Here is a 23,827-nt window from a genome sequence, read left to right as displayed (position 1 = left end):
ATCTGGAGGAGATCAGATTAGATTTCGCATCAAAATCCGGCTGCCGCGGCTGGGACTGACCGAGCACTCGGCGCAGATGCAGTGCAGGACTCAAGTAAAACGCGCTGTGCAAGATGAGAGACGAACACCTGATACAAGTTGTTCTGCACATAGCGTTGTTCTGTTCTTTCACTCCTTCCTTCCCTCTCTCTACAAACCAGAGTGCCCACAGTGGAGAAGTAGCTACGGTTTTTCACGTGCTGTGGGCACGCCATTTTAATCCCGCTAACGACTGACATCCTGATCCCAATCTAGAGCACTGGGAGGCCATTCTGCACAGGGAGGACTCCGACCAGCTACGAGGACTGATTCTCAGGCTCCGCGCTGCCGCGCAAGTCTCTGGGCTGCCGGGATAAACGGGCCACCCACGACACCGGGAGTTCCCGTGCATGCAATAAAGTTTTCAGTCAGTCATCCAGGAGTCGCTTACCGAAGCTTATTAGACAGTCTAGTTCCCAGTCGAGCCTTATTCGCAGTTAACACCATGGTGCTGCTGTGAGGTGTGTCATGCTGTGAGGGTGTAAGCCATTGTCCGCCTTATGCTGTGCGAGTCTTGCTAATGCCACTGCTTTAAAAACTCCGAGACATGAGGTTAGCGAGACTGGCGAAGGTGTTTTGGCGTGTAAGTGGTTTGTTGGGCTTTGGTCTGGAGATTACCGTCACGTGGCGCCAGGACTGGAGGGGGGTGCCTTCCTCCAAGCATTGATTGAAGTACTGCATAATGCGGGTGGTGTATCGATCATCTAGATTACGAAGCGTTGTGTTGAACTGGTCAGCACCAAGTGCGGAATTGGTGCGGATAGTCAACACGGCTGCCCTGACCTCCACCTTCGTTATGTCGGCGTCGAGTTCGGGGTTCGGCTGTCCAAGAGAAGTTGGTTTGACGGGCGAAGTGTAGGTGTCGCGGAGTGTATCCAAGAAAGCGCCGGGGTTGTCAGTGTGTGCGTGTATGAGCAGGGTGACGTGGTGCTCATTGGCGATTTTGATCGTGACGGATCGATGAGAGGTCAGAGAAGGTGCCACGCTCATTTGATACACAGTTTTCTGGCCATTCCGTCACATACCTATCCCCAAATGGAGCAGCAAAGCTCCTCCGAATGTTATTGGATTTAGGGCTGTAGCGCCACGGCTAAGCGTTTTTTTTTGTTTTGTTATGTTTACTCCCTTTTTTTAAGGAGGCTGGTGTAGGCCGTCCAGAGGTGTGCGAGTCGGTTGTCTAGACTGAGGGTGTCTACGATCATTTCAATCTGCTGCGTACGCTATTGGATGTCAATCTGAAGGGAGTGCACCCAATCGCAGTTGCCGAAGATATTTTTCTGAGCGGGCAGTCCGCGGGATGCAGAGGGCGTCCCAGGTAATGAGTTTGTGGGTCAGGTAGGTGTGCCGGGTGGTTTGAATAGAACAGTGGCTTTTAGAGAATGTTTGAAGCGCCTAGTGCTCCACGAGATGCCTCTTGGTGTGATGAAATGTCTCCTGCTGCGACTGTTCACAACCCAAAATCTCGGTACTCATTCAGCTGGCAGCTGCTGAATGTAGTTTTCAACACAGCACGCAGAATGAATTTTTTTTCGCAGCCATTCGTGCAGTGAGGGCATTGGTAAGGCACGTTGACCGGGCACCTTGCCGCTATATTTACATCGCCTACACAGAACAATTTACGAAGACAAATGTCCATGCTGCGGCGACACCCGAACACTAGCACGTGTCACAGACATCTCCCCATAATCCCCACCACCTAAAGCTGCGCAATGAGGCACTGGAGCTGTGGGAGATGAAGTTCACCAGCGTATGCCTCGACGACCAGGCAGCACTCTTTCTCATCGACAGGTTGGCGAAAACCTCCGGAGCCCTGGACAGAGGGCCCACCACATTCGCTCCAGCCACCATCCTCTTCATAAACGTTTACTCACTCACTCACTTGACATGCACACGCACGCACAAAAACAAGGCCTTTACTACGATACCTGCACTTTCGCACTGCCTTTCGCTGGTATCCTGCTCACAAAATGCATGGGGCGGAACATCTGGCAGAGACACTCGGATTTTGTTCTCATCGGTGTCCATATTACGGGGACAAAAATACATGGTTCCCAATAGACTCCATTCATTCTCACGCTGTCTGTTGTCCGGACAGAGAGTTTTCATATTAACGAGACGTAAGTACAATAAAATAGTTTGGGCTCGAGAAATGTTGTCCACAATTAGAGTGATTTATATTAACGGAGGTCGTATTAGCGGGACGCGACTGTATCATGTAATCCTCTTTGCCCAGTGCGTGTTGTGTTCTGTTCAAGATGACTCCATGGAGGGAGTCATCTGAGCATCACTAGTGTCCATGCCGACACTCGGCGGTTCCTGGGAGGTCTAAAACGTGTGGATATTTGGGGGTTCTGCTGTAGCAGCCAGAGCCTGCAACCTCTGTATGTGGTTGTTGTGTATTCCTAATCAATATGCGGACAGTTGAGACCTACGCTGATTAGCAGGGGGTGCTTCCCTGCTAGCTGGGAGCCTAGCTTCACGCCACATACATGCGAAAGCCGATAGTCCCATTGCAGATACGACTGCAACAGCGGTACTGTCATGGATAGCAACTGTCACTAGACAGTTCCAACAGCTAGCGTAATGACCATGACTTTTGCAATCTACATTAAGGGCACAGGGTATGCCCTATGCTTTCCATGCATTTTTTTTCAAGCAACTATACCAACTGGCTCATTTGGGATATTTTATTTCCCATTCCCTCGTTCCAACTGAACTAGAATGTTGATTTTGGGGTGAAAAACTCAGCCTTGCAACTTTTTTTCTAGAACTATAAATTTGTTTCCCGTTTTCACAGAATAAAACACTCCTAGATGAAGACCTACTGCAATGATGGCTACAATTCCAGTTCAGCAGCTCTGCATTTACAGCGTGTTCCGCAATTAAATGTGTGCCGTATAATGCTTCTTGCAGGTGGACTGGTTAATTTTGTGAGCAAAAATCTCACACAGAAATGGCATTTGGTAGGCAGAACTGTATTATGCTACATTTGTTTGGGGTACATGCCTGAATCGGTCAGAAGAAATAGGTATTTGCATGATCTGAGGCCAAGATTTAACAGAAAAAGCTGCTTTCTCAGAGATTGCACCGGTAGCGCCATTTCTTTTGTAGGATGTGGAAATTCGGCAAAGGAGGGGTTGGGTGGCATTTTGAGAGAGGTTTGAAGACACTTTTTTACCAAATACTTGAAATTTTGTGGAGTTTTGGCCAAACAGTTTTCTCAGTCTAGCTGAGAGAGGCATTCTATGGAGCACGATAAATTGCGGAACAGTCTGTATATGCTGATAAAGCTGGGAAAATGTCCAGCTTTCAACCCTTTCTAAAATGGGTCACAAGTATTATGAGATATTCAGGTCACAGATAAAAACATTACTTCAATTTTTTGGCAAAACAACATGCACTGAATCTTCCATTTAGTAGCCAGTAGCTGTGTCATAGGTGACAGTGTCGGTTCGACACTTGCTTGCTTGTCAGTTCTGTAGCCTCCTTTGTGGTCTGTTCTGCCCCTCTCTAAGTGAACTACTTCCAAAGACGGTCCACTTCATGCAACCATATAACGATACAGCATCCGGCTGATATCACAAATGCCTTTGGTTGCAATCGACAATATCACAGGATGTAAACTCAAGCCATGCTGGAATCGCTGAATGTGAGCACTACGTCTAAGCAGGTAATTCAAAGATGTGCACTTGAAAGAAGGCATTCTTGGTGCGTATTCCCAGATTATGTTGTTGAACGGCTTGTAAGTATTCCGTGTTTGCCCGTGGAGACAGTTTTTGAGGATTTCTTGTTTTGCAGTTGCTGAAAAGCAGACTTCACAGCATGAAGACCTTATTTGAGCGAGTGTTTATGCACAAAAGGTTCATTATCGTCTAGCTCTTGTGAGCATACCAAGTGTCACGGTTTTTCAAACACAGCACACCACAGGCATTGCTGTTGGTAGCAAACATTCTGTAAATATGTGGCTCAAAAAGCCTTACGCAGATTTTCCAAGTCTCTAAAGTAAAAAACATATTTCTAAACAACACAGGATTGATCCAATCACATGCCTCACACAAGGTAAGGAGAGCACAGCGCAGAATGCACCAGCATTCCACTGAATACTTGTTTTTCTTTGCCTGCCAGCTGTCAAGGAATCAGCTGAGCTTAAGGGGTGGAGTGGCGATCAGACTCTGAAAATGGCGAAAAAAGTTTATTTTCGAAAAGCATTTTAGGCATCTGCAACATTCCTTCTGTATTGTACTAAAATATATTACCGAAAAACAGATTCTAAGTGCTCCAAATAAATATATTAATCAGCATCTACACGTAGACATGTGTGCTAGTTTAGAACTTTCAGACTTGTTTTCTCAAAACTTTGTTTTGAGCTTAGCATGTTCGTGGAAAGCTTTTTGCTTTTTGGGGGTTTAACGTCCCAAAGCAACTTGGGCTATGAGAGGCGCCGTAGTGAAGGGCTCCGGAAATTTCGACCTCCTGGGGTTCTTTGACGTGCACAGACATCGCACAGTACACGGGCCTCTAGAATTTAGCCTCCATTGGAATTCGACCGCCGCGGCCGGGATCGAACCCGCGTCTTTCGCGTCAGCAGCCAACCGCCATAACCATTAAGCCACTGCAGCAGCCAGTTCGTGAAAAGCATAGCACAGCAATGGTTGCATGGATTTTTATTCCGCTTTTTTGTAGCAATTGCTGAAATGTGGTTTGCATCGAAACAGTCTCACATTTACCGTTTAGGTTCACATATTTTTATTACATGGCAATTAGAACATGATACATTCTAAGCATAAGGAGAAGCTGCATACTGTGTCGTTTAAAAAAAAAGCTTTGATTTACACCACTTCTTGATATTAAAAGCACTTACAGGCCCATAGCCCGTTTTGTTGTCATGCAAGGATTTCCATGAGCAACGAACTTGTGAACTACATATAAACAATGATAAAACAAAACATACTTGATATTGTGAAACCTTATATGCGACTGTTTGATGCTAATTCATGCCAGTTTGCCAAGTTTCATCGCTCTAAGTCAAAAAAAAAGAAAAGTTCACCTTAGATCCCCTCTTCCTCCCTTAAGAGGAGACACCACGCTAAAGAGTGTACTTTTGAACCGCTTGCCCGATTTCATTGAAACCTGTGGGGCTAGACATGCCTGCAGGGACATGAATAAATATGAAGCACATATTGCAAACCTTATGCGAAGGATGACTATATATGCTTTCCTAGGAAAACTACAGTTTGAAAAAAAGAGGGCAATTTTCCAAATTTTTTATGTAGCCTTAGGAATGTCCACCGCACACAACTGTGGAATTAGTTTGCTTAGTTCTCCTATATTTTGAAAGGATGCTACCATGTAGAGAATGACTGGTTTTTCATTTTGCATTAGTTTGTCATTTTTTAGAATGAAAGAAAATGGCAAAATAGACAAACTGAATGCGCAGTTGTGTTCCTCACAAAAATTTCGCTCCAGAAAGCCTGCTACACTACTAATGTTATCAGATCGTTTTTCATAAGTAACAGTATACTGAAAAACAAGGAATGAGGAAAATACTCACAAGATTGAAAATCACCCCACTTTATTTTTAGCTCTCCAATGTTCAAGAAAACCCACCGGCCTAATGATAAAATTTGGCAGAGATGGCCCCAGCACTTATATAAACCAGCCCCGCAAATTTCAACGAAATTGAGCAAGCCGTTCAAAAGCTCACTCTTTAGGGTAGTGTCCCCTTTAAGAAAATTCTCAGTTTTGATTTTCGCATCACAATTTATAGCATAAATGTGATGAGTGCAAGCTCCGAAGAAATCGGGCATGTCCACTTACCACATGGTTTCAAAAAAACTTGGCTGTTCTGGCTCTACTTAAGGGAAGAACAACATGCAAGTCACTGAATAATGTTCAGGAAGATTTCGACATATCATATTGGAAGCAAACCAAAAACTGAAGGTTTTTTTTTCCCATTTCAGCCTAGCCTGTGCCCTTAATTGTGTCCAAATGTGAAAAACCAGACTCCTCCCAAGCCTCCTCGAAATGGAATGAACCAAGCATAGCCGTGCCCAGAATAGCATTCACACGCACTTGTTGAACACGTTCATCCAGCCTTGTTGGAGGCACTACCGCTGCAGGTTGCACAGCACAGCATGCAATTGCAGCGGCAGTGATTGAGCACAGCGGCACAGTGTTAAGTGTTCTGTTGGCAAGAGCAGCACAGGAGAAATAGAAGCCACAGTAGACAGCAACGTTCCATTACCTACAGCGTGGCAGATCTGAGTACTATGGTTCGTGAATCAGCTGAGCACATGAGACAGCTAGAGCAAGCGCGCAGAGCCAAACCACATTGAACTACAACTGACCTGGAATGGTCAGTCATGAGGAGGAAGATAGACACAGTACATCATCCATTTCACAAAGAGCAAATTTCCAGGCCAGCCAAAATGAAAGTTACCGTAAAAACCGGAATATAGGTCGAACTTTTTTTCAAAATACCATGGCGAAAACTGGACCCCCGTCTTATATACCGGTCATTGGAAAAACTATGGAAGTCTTGCAACAATGGGCGGCTGAAGTCAACAGCCTCCATCACCATCACCATCAGCGCGGCGGCACCTCTATTTTGCCTTTCCGTCGTTGCAAAGCTATTTCGTTAAAAGGCTGCTTTTTCACATTTTGTTTCAAAATGAGCGGAAGCCGATGGCAGTTCCCCTTCACCTTCAAGAAAAACGCGATTGAGTTCGCGGAAGCTCACAGCAGGCTGGCGGCAAAGTGCAAATTTGGAGTATCCGAAAAGAGCATTCATTACAGCTGGAGGCAGAAGCTGCGTATTACAACTTTTAGCAACCAGAAGAAAACATTTCCTTTCAGAATTGGAAGGAAAGGTTGCGGAGTTCGTCCGGGAGCTGCGTGCTATATCGTTGCCTGTGACTGCCAAATGCATCCGCGTTAAAGCGGTAGAGATCATGGCACGGAGCGGTGTAAGAAGCGAGAGTAAGCGCATGTGTATGCGCATGCGCTTACCTTGTTTGTTTTCACCACTCTGTGCCGTGATGACAAGGTACTAATAAACACGCGGGTCGATGGGCACGTGATACTGTTAAAAAATTGGCCAGCTGTATATATATGAGCAGCATTTAAATGAAAATAAATACTGTCACCATTGTGCAACCTGTTGAATCACATTTGTTTCAAGGTAAGGATGACTTTCGGTACTTTTTCCATTGAAAAAATATTTTTCTCATTTTTAGAACATGCTACGTGGGGGGTCGACCTATATTCCGATTTTTACAGTAAACTTCAGCATACAAGCAACTGTTACAACACACAGGAGCCCCTGCACCACTCAGAATTACAACCATGCAACCTAGTGAGCAAGGCTGCATTGCAAAAATATACCCCCCCCCCCCCCGTCGAAAGTATAAAGCCCAAGGGGTTTTTGCTTGTGAGGCCTGCTGCATGCCGCATTAAGCATACTCAGCGATCGTAACTTCTCAAAAGAAGAATGGCATCGTGTCCTCAATCCTCCCAAGCTTTGGACTGCTAGATATTCTAGGGAGCCCTGCTAAACAACTTAAAAGCAAACCCCTTGGGCACGGATTGTACATGGCTATGCATCTTCCACGTCAGAACAGCACACAACACCAGGAAACCCAACGGAAATATGCCAATATGCCAAATGTCGAATCGCTCAGGGAGACTGGTATACATAGTTTGCAGCTTAAATGCAGGTTTGCTTGCCCCAAAATTTTGCGCACAGGTAGCATTTGGGGAGCCTGTTACGTTTCACGTGGGCACCACGGAAGAAAAAACATACCAGCCGGGAAACACAGTAGCCAGGAAACACGCGTGAAATGACGTTGCCTGACATTTTTTGTTTTTCTTGTGATCATACGCATGCACAGATAATCCAAAACACCCTGCAATGGCTCCCCTTCTGCCTCAGCAGCAGTTGATGGAAGCTTGGCAGCCGTGAAAAGGGCGAGCACACGAGGCGGCTAAAATTTGGGCATGCATGTGCGCTTCTGCACTATTTTCGCAGTCAATTCGGCTCAATCCTATTCAATCCCAGTCTGCTGGAACCCAGAAATCGTATTATTAAGTCGCATGCGACAGGAAAATCACAGATGACAAACACATGCCTGGGAGCCAACTTGTGCAACTGCATCCGATAAAGTGGCATATGCCCTCGGTCGTTCACGCCTGTGCCGCAGCGGCGATGGAACAGCACCAACAGCCGCAACAAGATTCAAGCCACTAGTAACTAAGCTGAGCATCGGTGTGTACCCACACCAAAAGCCACCGGCAGCCAAGCACCATTACATTCTGGTTTGGCTCCGTCGCCGTTCCACACACGCTAACTAAATATAGGCTGTCAAAATACAGGCATGAGGTGAACCACTACTGCGTGGTGCCATTCACAAAATTGCATTCCATGGGTTTCTATGGGAGCTTGGACGGGACTTACAAAAACATAGCAGCTGAGAAAACGCAGCACCCGAAGAACTTAAGAGCAAGGTTCTAATGTACCATGCTTGGGAGTGGTATTTGCCGTTTTTATCAAATAAATAAATCTCAGCATGACACCATTTAAGGTCATGCTGAGCTAAACAAGCAAAATTTTACAGCAGCAGCAATCTAGTGACATCCGTCACTATATGAAGGTAAACAACAGAGACCCCTGGCACAAGTGTTACACTTATAGCAACAAATGGCACTACCTTGCATTCTTCAGGCTGCAAGTTCTACAATTTCAGGTGATCACTAGCAAAAGCAGAGGCACAGCTAGGTTAAGGGTATAAGATAGGCTTAGGCCGAACACGGTGGCTAGGAGTGGTGTCCCACTACTGAGCCTGAGGTCATGGTGGCCACATTTCAGTGGAAGTGAAAAGGAAAAGTGTTTGTGCACCGAGATTCTAAAGCACACTAAATGACTCCAGGAGGTAGGAGGTAACCCAGAACCTTCAAATATGACATGCCTCACAGCCTTGGTATTGCAATTTCACAGAAAAAAAACCTTAGAATCTACGAAAGGTGAGCATAAACTTAATGCAAAGCAGAACAAAAGTCCTTTATAACCAGAAACAAAAGGAAGAAGAGAACACACGTAACAGCCGCAGAGGCCTATAAACACACAGAATGTGTGCTGTCAAAACAAGGTCGGATGAGCAGCATAGTCCACCGGGTACCCTTGTCCGCAAACATACAGGCACAATGCACTCCGAACCAGGCAAAACAATGTGAGAACACATGTCAACAAAGGAAACAATGCACTCTCTGCCCCAAAGTACAAACATTTGCCAGGTGGCTCAGCAATGACTTATGCTAGCATATATGAAACAAACCCCTGACGCCTGCTAATTGAAGGCTGTGAGCTGTATGTAAGTTGCATGAGACTGCATGACCTTAACTTGCAATACTATGCATTGTAGCAGCAAGCACACCTTTCAAGTTTGCCATTAGCCAAAGACTGCTCTAAGCCTTTCTCAATTGCTGAGAGCTGGGACTGTGTGCTGCAGCATTCATCATAGACTTAGTGTCCTACAGAGCAACAAAACTGTGGAAGCTCCTTTTGGCAGCCCAAGGCAGCGTGATTTCAAACGCTGTGTAACAGTTCAGTGCAGTTAGAAAGAAGCCTAGAGAGAGAGAGAAAAAAGGAGCACACAATGATGGGCCGACGGATTCCTAGGAGGGTGGTCTGTAGGAGCGTGTACCAAGGTTGACTACCACAGTGTGTGTCATCCAAACAACCTGAGGTTCCCGATGGTCAGCCTGCAGTTGCACCACCATGTTGGTGAAATCATGCTTGAGCCGGAAGGCCACCTATGGAAAAAATATAGCAAGGCAAAGGGTCATGAAAAAAAAAGAAGAGGCAGATCACAGCTCCTACAGGACCTCCAAAACTTTCTTACACAGCAATATGCCCAAGAGAAACATACACGACAAGAAGAATGCACCGAAAATGCAGAAAACTGAACAATAAATTAAGATGCTACACTGTCCCGTTATTTCATTCATTTGTTAACTAACATAGCTAATTCTATCTTTTCATACATTTTGTATATCGGTCTTATCAGAGAATCAGTATAGAAAATAGTATCAGTATATAAAATACTTTTTTAATGTATCATGTATTTAACAATACCCGGTACTCAAAAAGAAAAAAAGGTGTGCCGCAGATTTCGAGGCTGCTGCGAGTCAGACTTTGGGTCGAAACAGCCCGCGTTAAATACATGGTTTTTTTTCCCAGAATTTAGCGTGTAAAATTACCACCTTGTATAATATGTGGAGCCAAACACTATTCAGCCCAAATTTGGAGTTCCGGTCACGTTACTATTCACCATCAGGCTTCCAGCCAAGAGGAAGGCGCTCTCTAGCGGTGGTATCAGTAAACTTTTTCAATGATTTTAATTTAATCATCACCTCACTATGATGACTTCACAAACCCTACTTATATCAGAAGCAGACGATCGCACCTTGCACGATGCGGGGACTGGGAAAGCAGTACTCGGCTGCTTTTAAAAGGAAAGTAGTAATCGTAGTTGCTGAAAGCATCGGCACTGTGTCAAGTGCTGCAGCATGGACTGCATGAGGTAGGGAAAGGCTAAGTTACTGTCTCCTGACAGCTAAATTGGCCTCTCCGCCGTGCTGTGCAGTTGGATCACGGACACTTCGGCCGGCATTCCCGAGGACCGCATTGGTCACGGTTTCAAGAAATGCTCTATATCGAATGCACTCAACATTATTGAATATAAGGGACTCTCGGAAGATTGCACACCTGACTACATCATTCATTAAAGCCCAAACCTCAAGTACAATTCCTCGGCGCACATGTCAAATGCCTGCGTGCACATGCATATGCTGAAGCTGGGCTGCGCATGGTCGTGGTGCGAGACAAGAGCAGAAGCAAGTGTGACACCCATCTGTACATGCAACTTTAGTGCATGCCAGATATCGCTGCAGTCCCACACACGTGCCAGAAGCGGCACACCGGTTTACAACACTCGGAGGAGTGCGTGTTTCCCACGAGTATGAGCTGTACAACGTGGAATTATCTGATCAAGCGTGTTGGCGCGATAGGCGGAGCAAGCTAGTACCAGGCACATGGAGATCCATGCCCTTTTTTGATGCCTGACGTTCGTCCTTTGTATCCTCCGATACACTGGACGAACGTGCTGAACGCACAGTTGTCTTCGTTTTGGCTCTCCGTATGGGGAGGGCCCTTGGGGCCGGCTGACCTGGAGGTCCGCGCGGCCAGTTTTGTGGATGGTGGCGCAGAACTAGCTGCTGCCACCAGGGCCACGGATGGCCCTACTGCAGGCTCACTGTGTGTGAGCTGTGCAGGTGCCGAAGACCGCTGTGATGCTGTGCCCTGTTGCACCACAGCAGAATAGGTTGAGTTTTGTCCCAACGAGAGTCGTTTCCACGCTTCTCTGAATGATATCTTTTCTTTGACTGTTAGTGTTACTATTTCCTTTTCTTTTTTCCAGGCTGGGCATGACCGTGAGTAAGCCGGATGACTGCCCTCACAGTTTACGCAAAGGTGGGGTTCAACATTGCAGCTTTCAGCGGAATGGTCTTGGGAAGCACATTTGGCGCAGGTCTGTTTGCCCCGGCAGCTCTGCGAGCCGTGGCCGTACCTCTGGCATTTGTAGCATCGGCGTGGATTGGGTATGTATGGTCTGAGCTTTAGCTTTGTATAACCTACTTCCACTGAATCGGGAACTATACTAGATGCAAAGGTGAGGACAATGTGTTTCATTGGTGTTTCCATGTTGTCACGCCTTATTTTGATCCTATAGACATTGGTAACATTCTGGTCTTTCAATCCTTCCAGTAGTTCAGTCTCGGTTAGGTATTTCAGGTCATCATCGGAAATTATTCCACGAACAGTGTTGAGTGATCTGTGTGGATTGATTGTTAGAGGAAGTTCTCCGAATGATGTAACATCTGAGGGTTTCTCGTATTGATGCTTGTAACAGAATTTCCAGAAGCAGGTCTCCACTAGCTAACTTTTTGATTTTGTAACCTTGCCTTATGGCGTCAGTTAGGGTTCTTGAAACAAGGAAGCGTGACACAAGTGGAGTGGTTTTTTCAGGGTCTTCGCTATGTACTACGTGGTAGCGTGGGAAATTCGTCTTGCTGCCAAAGAATTGCGCAGTCACTTCGGTGCGCCATCTTTTTGGAGGACGATCAGCGGAAAGTAAGAAAATAGCCATCAAATATCTTTGTAGTTCGGTCACAGTGCTAGCCACCCACCATGGAGCTCAACTAGGGGGCAGGACAGGAGCTTGCAAACAAGTCCTGCCCACGCCAGCTATACACCTCAACTATAACCAGATCTGACGAAACTCAGGGTGGTTCGCCACACAAGGTTAACCCTAGCCGCCTATGAAATATGTAAGAAAAAACGAGAAGAGAGGAGGAGACAGGAAAGTTGTAACACAGATGATAGGAAAGTGAAAGACGGAGGGGAGGACAGGAAAAAGCGACTGCCGATTTCCCCCGGTCAGGTCAGGCCGGAGGTGCCGTCTACAGGAAGCTGGGGCCAAAGTGGTGCATTGCCTCCGCTGAGGGGCCTTAAAGGTCCAAACGCTCGGCATCAACTCAACCACCAGGATCCCCTTTTCCCCGCACACGGCGATGCCACGCACGGCTAGGCGTGGGTGCTCGGCTCCGTGGTGATGCACTGTTCACCATCATCCCCCTGGGGGGGATGTCCCTGCGGATGCCCGGGAACCCGTGGTGTCGCCACTCACCAACGCCTGCAAGCTGCAGGCGCCCCCCTGCGGGGACCATCGAGTTATCAAGCCAAGCGTGAAATGCAGTGCAAATACAGTGAAACCTCATTACAGTGAACTGGTAAAAAATTGGCTGTGGTTTAGCTCTGGTTAAACCTGGAGTGATGCGGGAGCTGGGCATTCCTTCTTCATCTTCGTCCCTGGATGTGGTTTTACTATTGGCGGCTAGGCGTGCCCTCTGGCCCGCGCCGTTCTTACGCCGTTTATCAAGGCATATCGCATGCTTTTCCACTGTCTCCTCGGCTCGCCGCCTCCTCTTGGCTTCGTTCCAACGACGAGCCCTGGCTTCTTTCAGAGCCGCCGAGCTCAACTCGTCCTCTCCTCCACTCTCCATCTTTGCCCCAGCGGCTCCGCTGAGCCACCTACTTATACAGCTGCGACACCTCTCCCCCTCTCCACTCGACATGGCGCATGCGCACAGTTGTTGCAGCTCGGTTTTGCCGGCGCGCGGTCGCGTGCTGTTCCGCACCACGTGACCAACCGGCGGCGCCACGGAGCTCAAGGGGCGCCACGCTGAAGGCTCGAAGAGCCGGCGTAGTGTAGCTCTCACTACAAAAATCGTAAAATAGCTCAATAGTGCCGAAATTCTTATTAGAAAATTGCACCAAAAATGGCAATTGGGAGAGACTTTTTTCATAGTTTTACCACTGTTTTGAAACCGCTTGCAGCGATTGCGGTTAAGTTGTGCTAGTTAAGTTGGCATCACCACACAGCACCGCAGCACGCGGCGGCGGTAGATCAAACGTCACCTAAGGTGGCTTCCTCGCATTACAGTAGTATCATGTAAAGAATCGGACACCAGGACGAAAGCGATCGCCATTTTCACCCCCTCCAATCCGTGATAGTCAACATGAGCAGAGAATGGCTACTGGAAAGCTACAAACGATCATCTTGCTGGTTCCAGGGCACTACCGACAGGCGTGGGAGACGCAAACGGGTGCTGATTGCTCGGCTACCACCTTTTCTTGACGCTATGTCTTCCGTGGAGCTGTTGGCAAATTGAGATAAAGCGTGAACCACGGGAGCGAACGCTTGCCACTCTACCACCAGTCACCAATACAGTGAGGCAAAGCCTGTCACCTGCCATCTGACCGGCCACAGCTTGGCGCTCAACAGTTCAATATATCTGCTTTATGGCAAACCGCACGTGATGAACTGAGTAAAAAATGCATCCGTTTGTTAATATTGTCACGTGCTGCGCATGGGCTTTGAGGAATAAAGAAGACGTGCGGCGGCTGGAGGTAGAAGAGGAAGTAGAAGAGAAAGTCAAGTATTGTGCCGACGGCGCACCAGGCTCCTCTCGACCTGCCTTGTAAATATTATTTGTAAATAGAACCTGTAACAGTGTGGTGGAGGTGCTGGATCTATCACCACGGATCCCTCTCGCAACCGCTGTAGCCGACGAATCGCCGGATTGCCACCGTTGCCCGTGCAAATGCCCAAGGAAGCCGACGCACGTCCGACCGGCGCCGCAACGCCCGCTTGGCAGCACTACGGTGAGCCGCGGACGTTTTCCGGGAAGGCTGGCGAAGACGTGGATGATTGGCTCATCAATTACAAGCGGGTGAGCAAATACAACGGCTGGGATGCCACTCTTCAGCTGGCCAATGTCGTCTTCTTTCTCGATGGCACCGCGCTAACTTGGTTCGAAAACCATGAGGCATCAATAACAAGTTGGGACCGCTTCATGGAAGAGCTCCGCAGCTGCTTCGGGGATACTGTTGCCAAACGAAAATGCGCTGAGCAGTCTTTGCTTCAGAGAGCGCAAGTGCCTGGCGAGACCTGCACGACTTACATAGAAGAGGTCTCGAAGCTGTGCAACGTCGTTAATCCCAGTATGTCCGACGAAGATCGCGTTGGTCATCTCCTCAAGGGCATCGCAGAGGACGTCTACAGCTTTCTTATTAGTAAAGAAAATTTAGACTCGGCCTCGGATATCATCAAGCATTGCCGCCCCTTTGAAGCTCTAAAACTGCGTCGAATTACTCCCAAGTTCGGTCGCCTGCCTAACGTCACCACCGTCGCCAGCGTGGATTTCCACGAGCCTGTGAATGCGGCGACTCTCCCTGACGTCATTCGTCAAATCGTGCGTGACGAACTCTCCCGGCATCAAGATCTTGCGCGCCGCAGTGAGGTCCCGTATGGGAGCTGTTCTCTGCAGCCGGCTCCCGCCTACCGCTCCTCCCAGGCCATGGTTAACAACATGTCTGCCCAGGCCCCTACCAGTGCTACTCGCATTGATTACAGCGACGCTCCCCGGATCACCCGCCCCGGCCCCAGGGCGCCAGCTCATCCGCAACGCCACCTGCGCCAGCCGGAGTACGATGGTCGTTTCGACACTGGCTACGAGGAGTTTTATCCCGAGTGCCCCTCCGACCCACCACTTTGTTACCGCTGTGGTATGATCGGTCACATCTTTAGATTCTGCCGTCGCCGGGGCCAGTTTTCCCGCTCCCAGCGCCAATGGTCGAACCCTCGCCTGAGTTTCAATGCGCCTGTTCATGACCGTGTCTTCACATCGTCTCAGCGCCCATCCAGTCACGCGCCACCACGGAACGACTCCCCTGCCTCTGACCGAAGTCTGACTCCATCTCCGCACCGCTCTCGCCGCTCGCCTTCCCCCCAACGTCGTTCCCCACCGTCCCCGGGAAACTAGCGTGTGCGGCCGATGGAGGTGCGGTCGCCGGATCATCGATAGTGCCAATTCCTCTGCCCATTGTTATGTTAAGGAACCGCCTTGAAGTTTTAGTGGACGGTATTTGCGTCATGGCCTTAGTGGACATTGGTGCCGCGGTGTCAGTGATGAGTTCAACTTTCAAGAACCGTCTGGGTCGTAAAATAATGTTCGCTTGGGATCGTGCTGTTATATTCCGGGGTGTAGGGGGAGAATCATTGGTTCCGATTGGTATTTGTTTTGTGAATGTAGTGATCGCTGGCCACATGTTCCGAACTGAATTCACGGTGCTCCCTCGTTCTACGGATGACATCATCCTCGGTATTGACTTTTTGCACCAGTGCGGCGCTACTCTCGACTTCCGCAGTGGTGGCATATCGTTAAGTCCTGGTCTTCGGTCAGCTCTCATAGAAGACTCGCCAGTGGTTGCCCATGTGTTTTCTGTCTCTGAAGATACCGTCGTTCCAGCAATGTCTGCCATATTCGTTCCCGTTATGTCTTCGATCACGATTTCTGATGCCTTCGATGCTGTGGTGGAACCTTGTTCCCTTAACTGTGCAAAGAAAAGTGTGCTAGTACCCCGCAGCGTCGTCCATGTGACCAAGGGCCATGCCACTCTTTGGACTGTCAATCATTCCAACGAACCTGCAGTATTGCCATGTGGTTTAAAACTTGCTGGCTTTGAAGAACGTTTTTCTATACCAGTTGCCGTGATCACTGACAACGTGTCTCGTCCAACTAGACGCCGCGCTCGGAGCGACTCTTAATTCCTAGCCATGGTTAACAAATCCCTACCCACTAGCGACCGCCAGGTACTAGTGGCCGTTCTTATGAAGCATGCGGACGTGTTTGACTTTGGTCGCGACCAACCACCGCCGATTCCAGCTTCCCGTACCCATCACATGATCAATACTGGATCTGCACAGCCGATTCGCCAGAAGCCATACCGCGTCTCGCCTTCCGAACGTCAGATAATCGATGAACAAGTCCGTGACATGTTGCACCGCGGCATCATTCAGGAATCTTCAAGCCCGTGGGCTGCTCCAGTGATCCTTGTCAAAAAGAAAGATGGCACTTGGCGATTTTGTGTCGACTACCGCCGGCTTAACACTGTCACAAAGAAGGATGTTTACCCGCTCCCGCGCGTTGATGATGCCATTGACTGCCTCCACTCAGCCTCCTACTTTTCCTCGGTGGATCTACGGTCCGGGTACTGGCAGATCCCGATGCACCCGCAAGACAAAGAGAAGACAGCATTCGTGACACCTGACGGGTTGTATGAATTTAATGTTATGCCTTTCGGCCTTTGCAACGCTCCTGCCACTTTTGAACGATTTATGGGTACGCTTTTACGTGGCCTGAAGTGGCAAGTTTGCATGTGTTATCTGGACGATGTTGTTATTTTTGGTAGGACCTTCGCCGAACATAACAGCCGCTTAGCCATTGTCCTAGACTGCATAGAGAGAGCGGGCCTCGTGCTGAACTCGAAGAAGTGTCGCTTCGGTGAACGCCAAATTACTGTGCTTGGTCATCTCGTTGACAAGGATGACCTCAGACCCGACCCGCAGAAGGTTGAAGCTGTAAGCAGTGTCAAAGAACCCAAATCAGTGAAAGAGCTCAGGAGTTTCCTAGGACTTTGCTCATATTTTCGGCGTTTCGTTCCCAAGTTTTCTGATTTAGCCTACCCGCTTACAAGTCTCCTGCAGAAAGACACCCCTTTCCAGTGGACTCCCGAATGCGACTCCGCGTTTCGGCAGCTCAAGTTTCTCCTCACCTCGCAGCCAATATTGCGTCATTTCTGCCCGACAGCACCGACTGAACTCCACACTGACGCCAGCGGCATCGGCGTGGGTTCTGTTACAGGTTCTATTTACAAATAATATTTACAAGGCAGGTCGAGAGGAGCCTGGTGCGCCGGCGGCAGAATACTTGACTTTCTCTTCTACTTCCTCTTCTACTTCCAGCCGCCGCACGTCTTCTTTATTCCTCAGAGCCCATGCGCAGCACGTGACATTATACTTGCAAACAGTTCAATATTACCAATAATTCGTAATATCCGTGTTTGTTGTAATGAGGTTTGACTAAATTCTTCCGGTGAGCTTTCCTCACTCACATTACATGCAAATGGAAACTTCTTTTTTGGTATTTTGCTACTCCTAAATTGTATTATATGCGGGTCCACATTATATGCCGGTTTTTACGGTAATTTCGACCACCTGCAGTTCTTGACATCACACTGCAGATGCATTTCGACACCACTAGGCAGCCACCGCAGCCAGGATTTGAGCAAAATTACATGCCAACCTTGTTCAGTCACCGTTACACATCGGATTCAAGGCCCAATTTCACAAATTAAAAAAGTCCACCCATATTTCATTATGGTACTCACAAGGAGGCTAGAAATTAGCAAGTACAGTGAAAGCTCGTTAATTCACAACTCGTTAATTCGAAGTTTTGGATAATTCGAAATAGTCATCGTGGTCCGGTCCGCAGTGCATAGTCTATGCGCATAACAGCTCATTAATTCACTCAAAAATTGGCGCCCTCACCCATAATTCAAACTGCGCGCCGCCAAGCGCCGCTGTTGAAAACCATCATTGGAAGCTTTCACGGCAGAACGATAGATGGCACAACCATCGGGGCGCCGCTAGGGTGCTGGAACAAGTACTAGCCAGTCTTTCCTGCCGCAACTGCTTCGAGGAACGACGTTTTAGTGTTTTAGCCCTCGTTTTGCATGCCGCTTGCTGTGAGCTTGTGTCCGCGAGATGTGTTCGCGTGGGAAATACTGCGCCAAGACGGTGAAGGAGAAAGTGGTGATCTTACGCGAGGTGGACGAACGGAAGGCCAGCAAAGTGGAAATTGCGAAAAAGCACGGGATTCCACCAAGCACGTTGTCGACCTACGTCCGAAATAGGAAGGCCATCGAGGATGCCTACGAAGCCGAAGATTTCGCCAGCAACAGAAAAAGGCTCCGATTAGCCAAGTATCTGGAAATTGAGACCGCTGTGATCACGTGGGTGAAGGAAATGAGAAGCGCAGAGAAGAAGCAGAAAATGATAACAGGTTGTTTTGCTAAATAAATACTTTTCGTGCCCTCCGGGCATCAAACGCGTCCATTTTTGCTCACTTTCATTAGTTCGAATTTTGGTTAATTCGAACTGGCCTGGCGGCCCCGTGGAATTCGAATTAACGAGCTTTTACTGTAACAGTTTATTCAAGACCAAAGTCCAAAAAACTGCAGAAAAAAATCCATCACAGTGACCTGTCGCATTCAGACTTGAGACAAAAAGAGTAATTTTCAAATAAACGAAGCACTACGCGACTCACAATTACAGCCTCCTCCTCAGATGGAATGACTCGAATGTAGAAGCCTAAACTGTTGGCTTTGCGGAATGTCACCACACTGCAACAAGAAAAGACAAAAAGAAATTGTAAGCATAAAGCAGACTATTTAGTTACCAAACTACATATGTCTGCTGCACTAAGGCTGGGATACATGCGACATTTTTTTCGACGAAGTTCGCGACAGAAAACGTTGCGGCAGCATGACGCCCGGCTGCAGATACAGTCTATACGCATGTAAGGGCCGCACTTGTTTTTCCAGATTCGAGGGCCAATTTTCGGGGTGCAGACCTTACATGGATCTTTTTTATTTTAATATTTCCTACGGGAAAACAGGGTGCGGCCCTTACACACATTTATACGGTACATGCAGTGAAGAAGTGGCAGCGTGCAGCCATGTATCCCTCGACACAAAAAAGCAAGCATGATCAGCAAGTGGCAAATGCCATTGAGAGGAGCAACACTGACCCTTTTATTAAAATCACGAAAGTGTTCATTTCAACACCACTGCACTAACTTTAGCACATGTGAATAGTTATCTATATCAATTTACGCTCTCGAATGCATGAAGTCATGTACCTTGGGAAGTTCGCCAAGCCACGGATACCAGCGGCACAGTTTTCTTTGACACTTTGCGCATTAGGGAGGAAACACAGGCATTTCGGTCCAAGATTACATTGTGTTCTCTCAAAAAAGTGACATTTCATGCTTGATAAAGCATTTATTTTCATAATCACTGCACAGCTCATCAGCCATGTCAACAGGCGCGAGCAGTCAAATCGAAAAGGCGGGCTTTCTGCACTGCTATTGGCCACATCAGCCGCTGCTTACAGTCTCGCCGGACATGGCGTGCCAAATACCTAGCGGGTCCAGATCAGCGGCGGAAGGTGTTTTTCTCGACACTGGACATCAAGCGCTCGCCGTCAGTGAAAATCATTGACCTGCCCCCTTAAAAAATGCTCCATATATTCCGGCCTTTAAGCACGCTGTCAGGGCAGACAATTTGTAAGCTTACCAATACCAAATGAGCACCCGACACCTACAAAAGGTTTCTCTGTTTAACCTAATCTGGGCACCACCTTATTCGGTACAAGTACCAAAAATTTAACTTGATAAGCTATTGCTCAGGTTAAATTGATAGCACTTGCATTAAATAGAGTGATTGGCATAAAAGTTAAACTGACTAGTGTATAGATCATTTCAGCTGGTACTTGGAATAAATTGAATGGAAAATCTTGTGGACTACAGTTAACCTGCAGACTACTGTCAGCCATCAAAGCATGGGATTGTTGATTCCGCTCATATTTTCAAAGCACATTTTCAAAAGTATGACAGCACAAACCCTGAAATTTTTAGACAAGTCTTTCTGTGGTAAGGTCATCAAACTAAATGCTCTACCAGGCTTTTTTCTATTTATTCAAACTGTAGGAAAAAAAAATTTAAAAATCCCCAAGCAAAAAATTTATAATTAGAAGCTTACTGTGCTTCAGAAATGAAACACAGCTGGAGAGAATCTTGTTACCTTGATATTGCATTATTAAATACTCCATGAAGTTTTCTTTTTTTTCCCCCCCAAGAGCAAAGCAAGAACAAGAAAGCACACAGAAGCACATTTCCCCAAACCTTCCAGTGAACATTCAACACCTGACCCTAGTCACTTCGCCTATACTTGGCAACAACTTTTGTTAGCAACGATGCCAAAGCTACAGAGCAAAAATATGGGCTCTCCCTGTGCAACTGAATGCAGTCCCAGGTAGAAACTAGCCCAACAAGCTACGCTTCTACAATTCAGTGCAGTCCCTGGCAGCAATTGATTTCCACTCAAAGCAAATTGTCATTCTAACATTCATTATTTAGGGCATGCTTCTAACAGAACTGCAGATTTTTCACACTGTAATCTCATTGCCAAGAAAATTTCTTTGGGAGCACCACTTCCTGGATGAGGTCAGAGCAGCCAGGTTGTGCTATGGTCGGATACAACTCAACACCGCTGCAGCTTTTCATTGTCAAAGGAGCCCCTTCTAGCCAATGTTGTTGGCAGATTCTCATGACCCTGCTAGTGTGACAAAGCAGAGAGTGGTAGATGAAAAGGGATAATCCCTTCCCTGTGTGGTCAGGGATAGACCCCTCTCTCCATTGTGGCCCCGCTCCCTGCATTGTGACGCTAGCAGGGTCATAAGAATCGGTCAATGCCGCTGTCTCGGAGGGGGTGCTGCTTCGACGGGGAAAAGCCGCTCGATTCTTAAGTTGTATCCGACTATAGCATCCTGTCGGCACTTGATGGTGCCCCACTATATGTGCGATGCTTTTCGTTTACTTTCAACTGCATGAATTCTTTCCTTCCCTGAAAAGTTGTACAAGACCTTGGGTACAAAGAATGGGCACTCCCACAAGTGGCATATTATAAGTCATTGGCGCTAGAATTTTCTGTTGCATAATCTTTAGTGAGGCCCCAACTTTCTGCAGCAGAAAAGTTTACAGTCCATAAACTGAGAACAATGAAACGGCAAAATTCCACAGGAGAGATGCTTCAAAATGGACCTTGTGTTCCATTCGAAGCCAAGATAGGAATATAGTATAAATTTATTTTTTCGAGTATTTCAGGGTAACTAAAGCACCCTTTTCCACCCAGCTTGAGAGCTGCAGGGAGAAAACAGCTCTCTAATGATAATGCGGCCAAGTGTGCAGCATGCAAGTGCAAGGGAGAAGGTGCCTGTGGATACAGGTCACTGAGAAAGAGGAGGCACTGGAAGAGTAGGGAAAGCCAACAACAGCAAACTGGCGCAGGACTGCGCAGCTCGAAACACCGAAGTAGTGGTGGCACGACAGGCTGTGTGCGTTCCGATGGGCGTGTCCGCTGCCGTTCTTGACGAGATAGCGATGCTATCTTCCGCAGCAAGCCGCGCACAAAAACGTCGATGTTCGACAGTGAAATGCCAGATCGGGTCACAGCTTAAGTATCAAAGCGTAGGCTTCGCCGCTCGATTGTGGCGCATGCATCTGAAGTGTTGCCTCCTGAGTAATGTAGATTTATCTGCTGCTCCATATTTTAGCGTGCCAACGGCTACAGTTGGCCTGAACAGTTTAAGATCCAGAGTTTTCAAACTCCCCTTTCCAATAGGTTTGTGCAACTAAGGTAAATTAGTCATTTTTTTTATCAAACTGTCACTTCCATAACAACAACAGTATCAAGAAGGAGAATGTGGCTGCTACACATAATTCCTCAAAGAATGCTTAAATCCGTGAATTTTTGGTGGAATTTCAGGAAACTAGAAGCCTTAGCCATGAGCGCTACATTATGCAGAGGTCAGTCAACCATGGCATGTCTGTGTAGCAACATATGAAACGTGAACAAGAGGACTAAAATGACAACACAGACTCAGCTCCTGGAGACGAAGTACAAGGAGGTTGAACTTATGCAGGGTATGTTGCTGGGCTAGTTGATAGTTGTCGAACATCATGGAATCGCAGCGCTGGCAGACAAGGACACAGAGGGGATGCACGGAGAGGTCAGTGGAAGTGTGTGTGTGTCCTCTCTGTGTCCTTGTCTGCCAGCGCTGCGATTCCATGAAGCAGTTTAAGTAATACTTTTGAAGGAGTCTTCGCGCCTTCAAAGCGAAATTAGCTTGTGTTAGTATTGAGCTTCCCTTGGCTATAATTTGTGCTATTTTATTCAAAGTGCTTGATTATAACCCGTTATATGTTTGGCTCGATGACTATAGTGTATGTATTCCAATGTTGTGATAACGATACAGTGTGAAGTAGTAATTTCGCTGCTGGTGACGCCTTGTCTGCTGCATTTTTTTCCTTTTGTCTTTTGGTGTAATAAAAATTTATGTACCCACCTGCAATGGCCTTGTTTTTCAAGACCGCAGTATTTATAAACAAATAAATAAATCTTCTCATTTTGTTGTTCGTCTTTCAATTGCCTTGTTTGCATTTCATCTGTTGCTAATAGTACATACACCTAGCAATGCAGGCACCTGTAACAATTTGCAATGTATGGGTATACAGTAAAACCTCGTTAACTGGAAGTCACTGGGACTGCAACAAACATTTGAAGTAGCCGGACTTTTTAATTGACCGACCACAGAAAAAAATTCGCCATCATTTAACTACGGCTGAAATACGGCTGAACCATTTTAAAGAGCAAAAACTGTGGTGTATCAGGCAAGTAGACGCAACTTGGCGTCTGTAAACGTTGAGTGAATTCCGCACACTGGATAGGCAGCGTGCCCACCCTGACACCCTGGCAGGTGGCAGTTAAATTAATGGTTGTTCGCGAGAGATTGGTCACCCAATAAATGCTGCGGCCTATTCTACCGCCCTCTACTGGCGAATAGAAAGGTCAATGGTCAAGTAGTGGGACACCATTGTGGACCACATATGGTAAGGCCTATAGCCGCACTTGACCTCTGGCTTACTTAAAGGTCAACCGGCAACGCACAGCAAAAATCTGCTTTACCTATCATATTGAAGCTTTCGCTTCAAAAAATTAACCCAGGCAAAAAATTTCATTGCGGGAACGCGCTACATTTACTGGATGAACTATGCAATTACCGTATACTGCCACACAAAAGTCAACTGTCCAACTCATAGCCCCTTGCTGGCCAAAAGAAAGTTTACTCCTAATATAAGTCGACATATACCCCCTTCCCCGCCCACCCCCATGTGCGTCATCCCGCCGCCGCATTTTGTTTTGTAGCTTCCCGCGGGACGGCATCACAGCACACGTGAGCTCGAAGCAACAAATGCGCAACGCATAGGAATGAAATCCCAAGGAAAGTAGTCCGAAACCAGTGGAGATTAAAAGCGAAAAAGCGGCGTTCCACCTTGCCTCCACACTTAGGTGCGGCACGACTGACTGGCGGGAAACTGAACTGCAAATGGTCCTGCAGTTTCGAATTCCGGCGTGACCCACACGCCTTGGAGATAACTGGAATCAGAA

General features: G+C 47.3%; 1 protein-coding gene across 1 annotated transcript in view; it reads right to left on the bottom strand.

Annotated features, from left to right (window-relative positions):
- Positions 1 to 6,248: 6,248 nt before the first annotated feature.
- LOC144115745 (dynactin subunit 4-like) overlaps positions 6,249 to 23,827 on the bottom strand; it is a 33,093-nt gene continuing 15,514 nt past the window's right edge. Inside the window, exons 4-5 of the mRNA XM_077650234.1 lie at positions 18,865 to 18,940; positions 6,249 to 9,885 (exon numbers count right to left, since the gene is read on the bottom strand). Coding sequence (XP_077506360.1) covers positions 9,748 to 9,885; positions 18,865 to 18,940 — 214 coding nt within the window. The 3' untranslated portion in view covers positions 6,249 to 9,747. The remainder of the gene's footprint in view (positions 9,886 to 18,864; positions 18,941 to 23,827) is intronic.

This window comes from Amblyomma americanum, chromosome 1 (assembly GCF_052857255.1).
Source record: "Amblyomma americanum isolate KBUSLIRL-KWMA chromosome 1, ASM5285725v1, whole genome shotgun sequence".
Classification (NCBI taxonomy): Eukaryota; Metazoa; Arthropoda; class Arachnida; order Ixodida; family Ixodidae; genus Amblyomma; species Amblyomma americanum.
The sequence above is the reverse complement of the archived record's forward strand: the minus strand, read 5'-3'. Positions and strand labels throughout refer to the sequence as shown.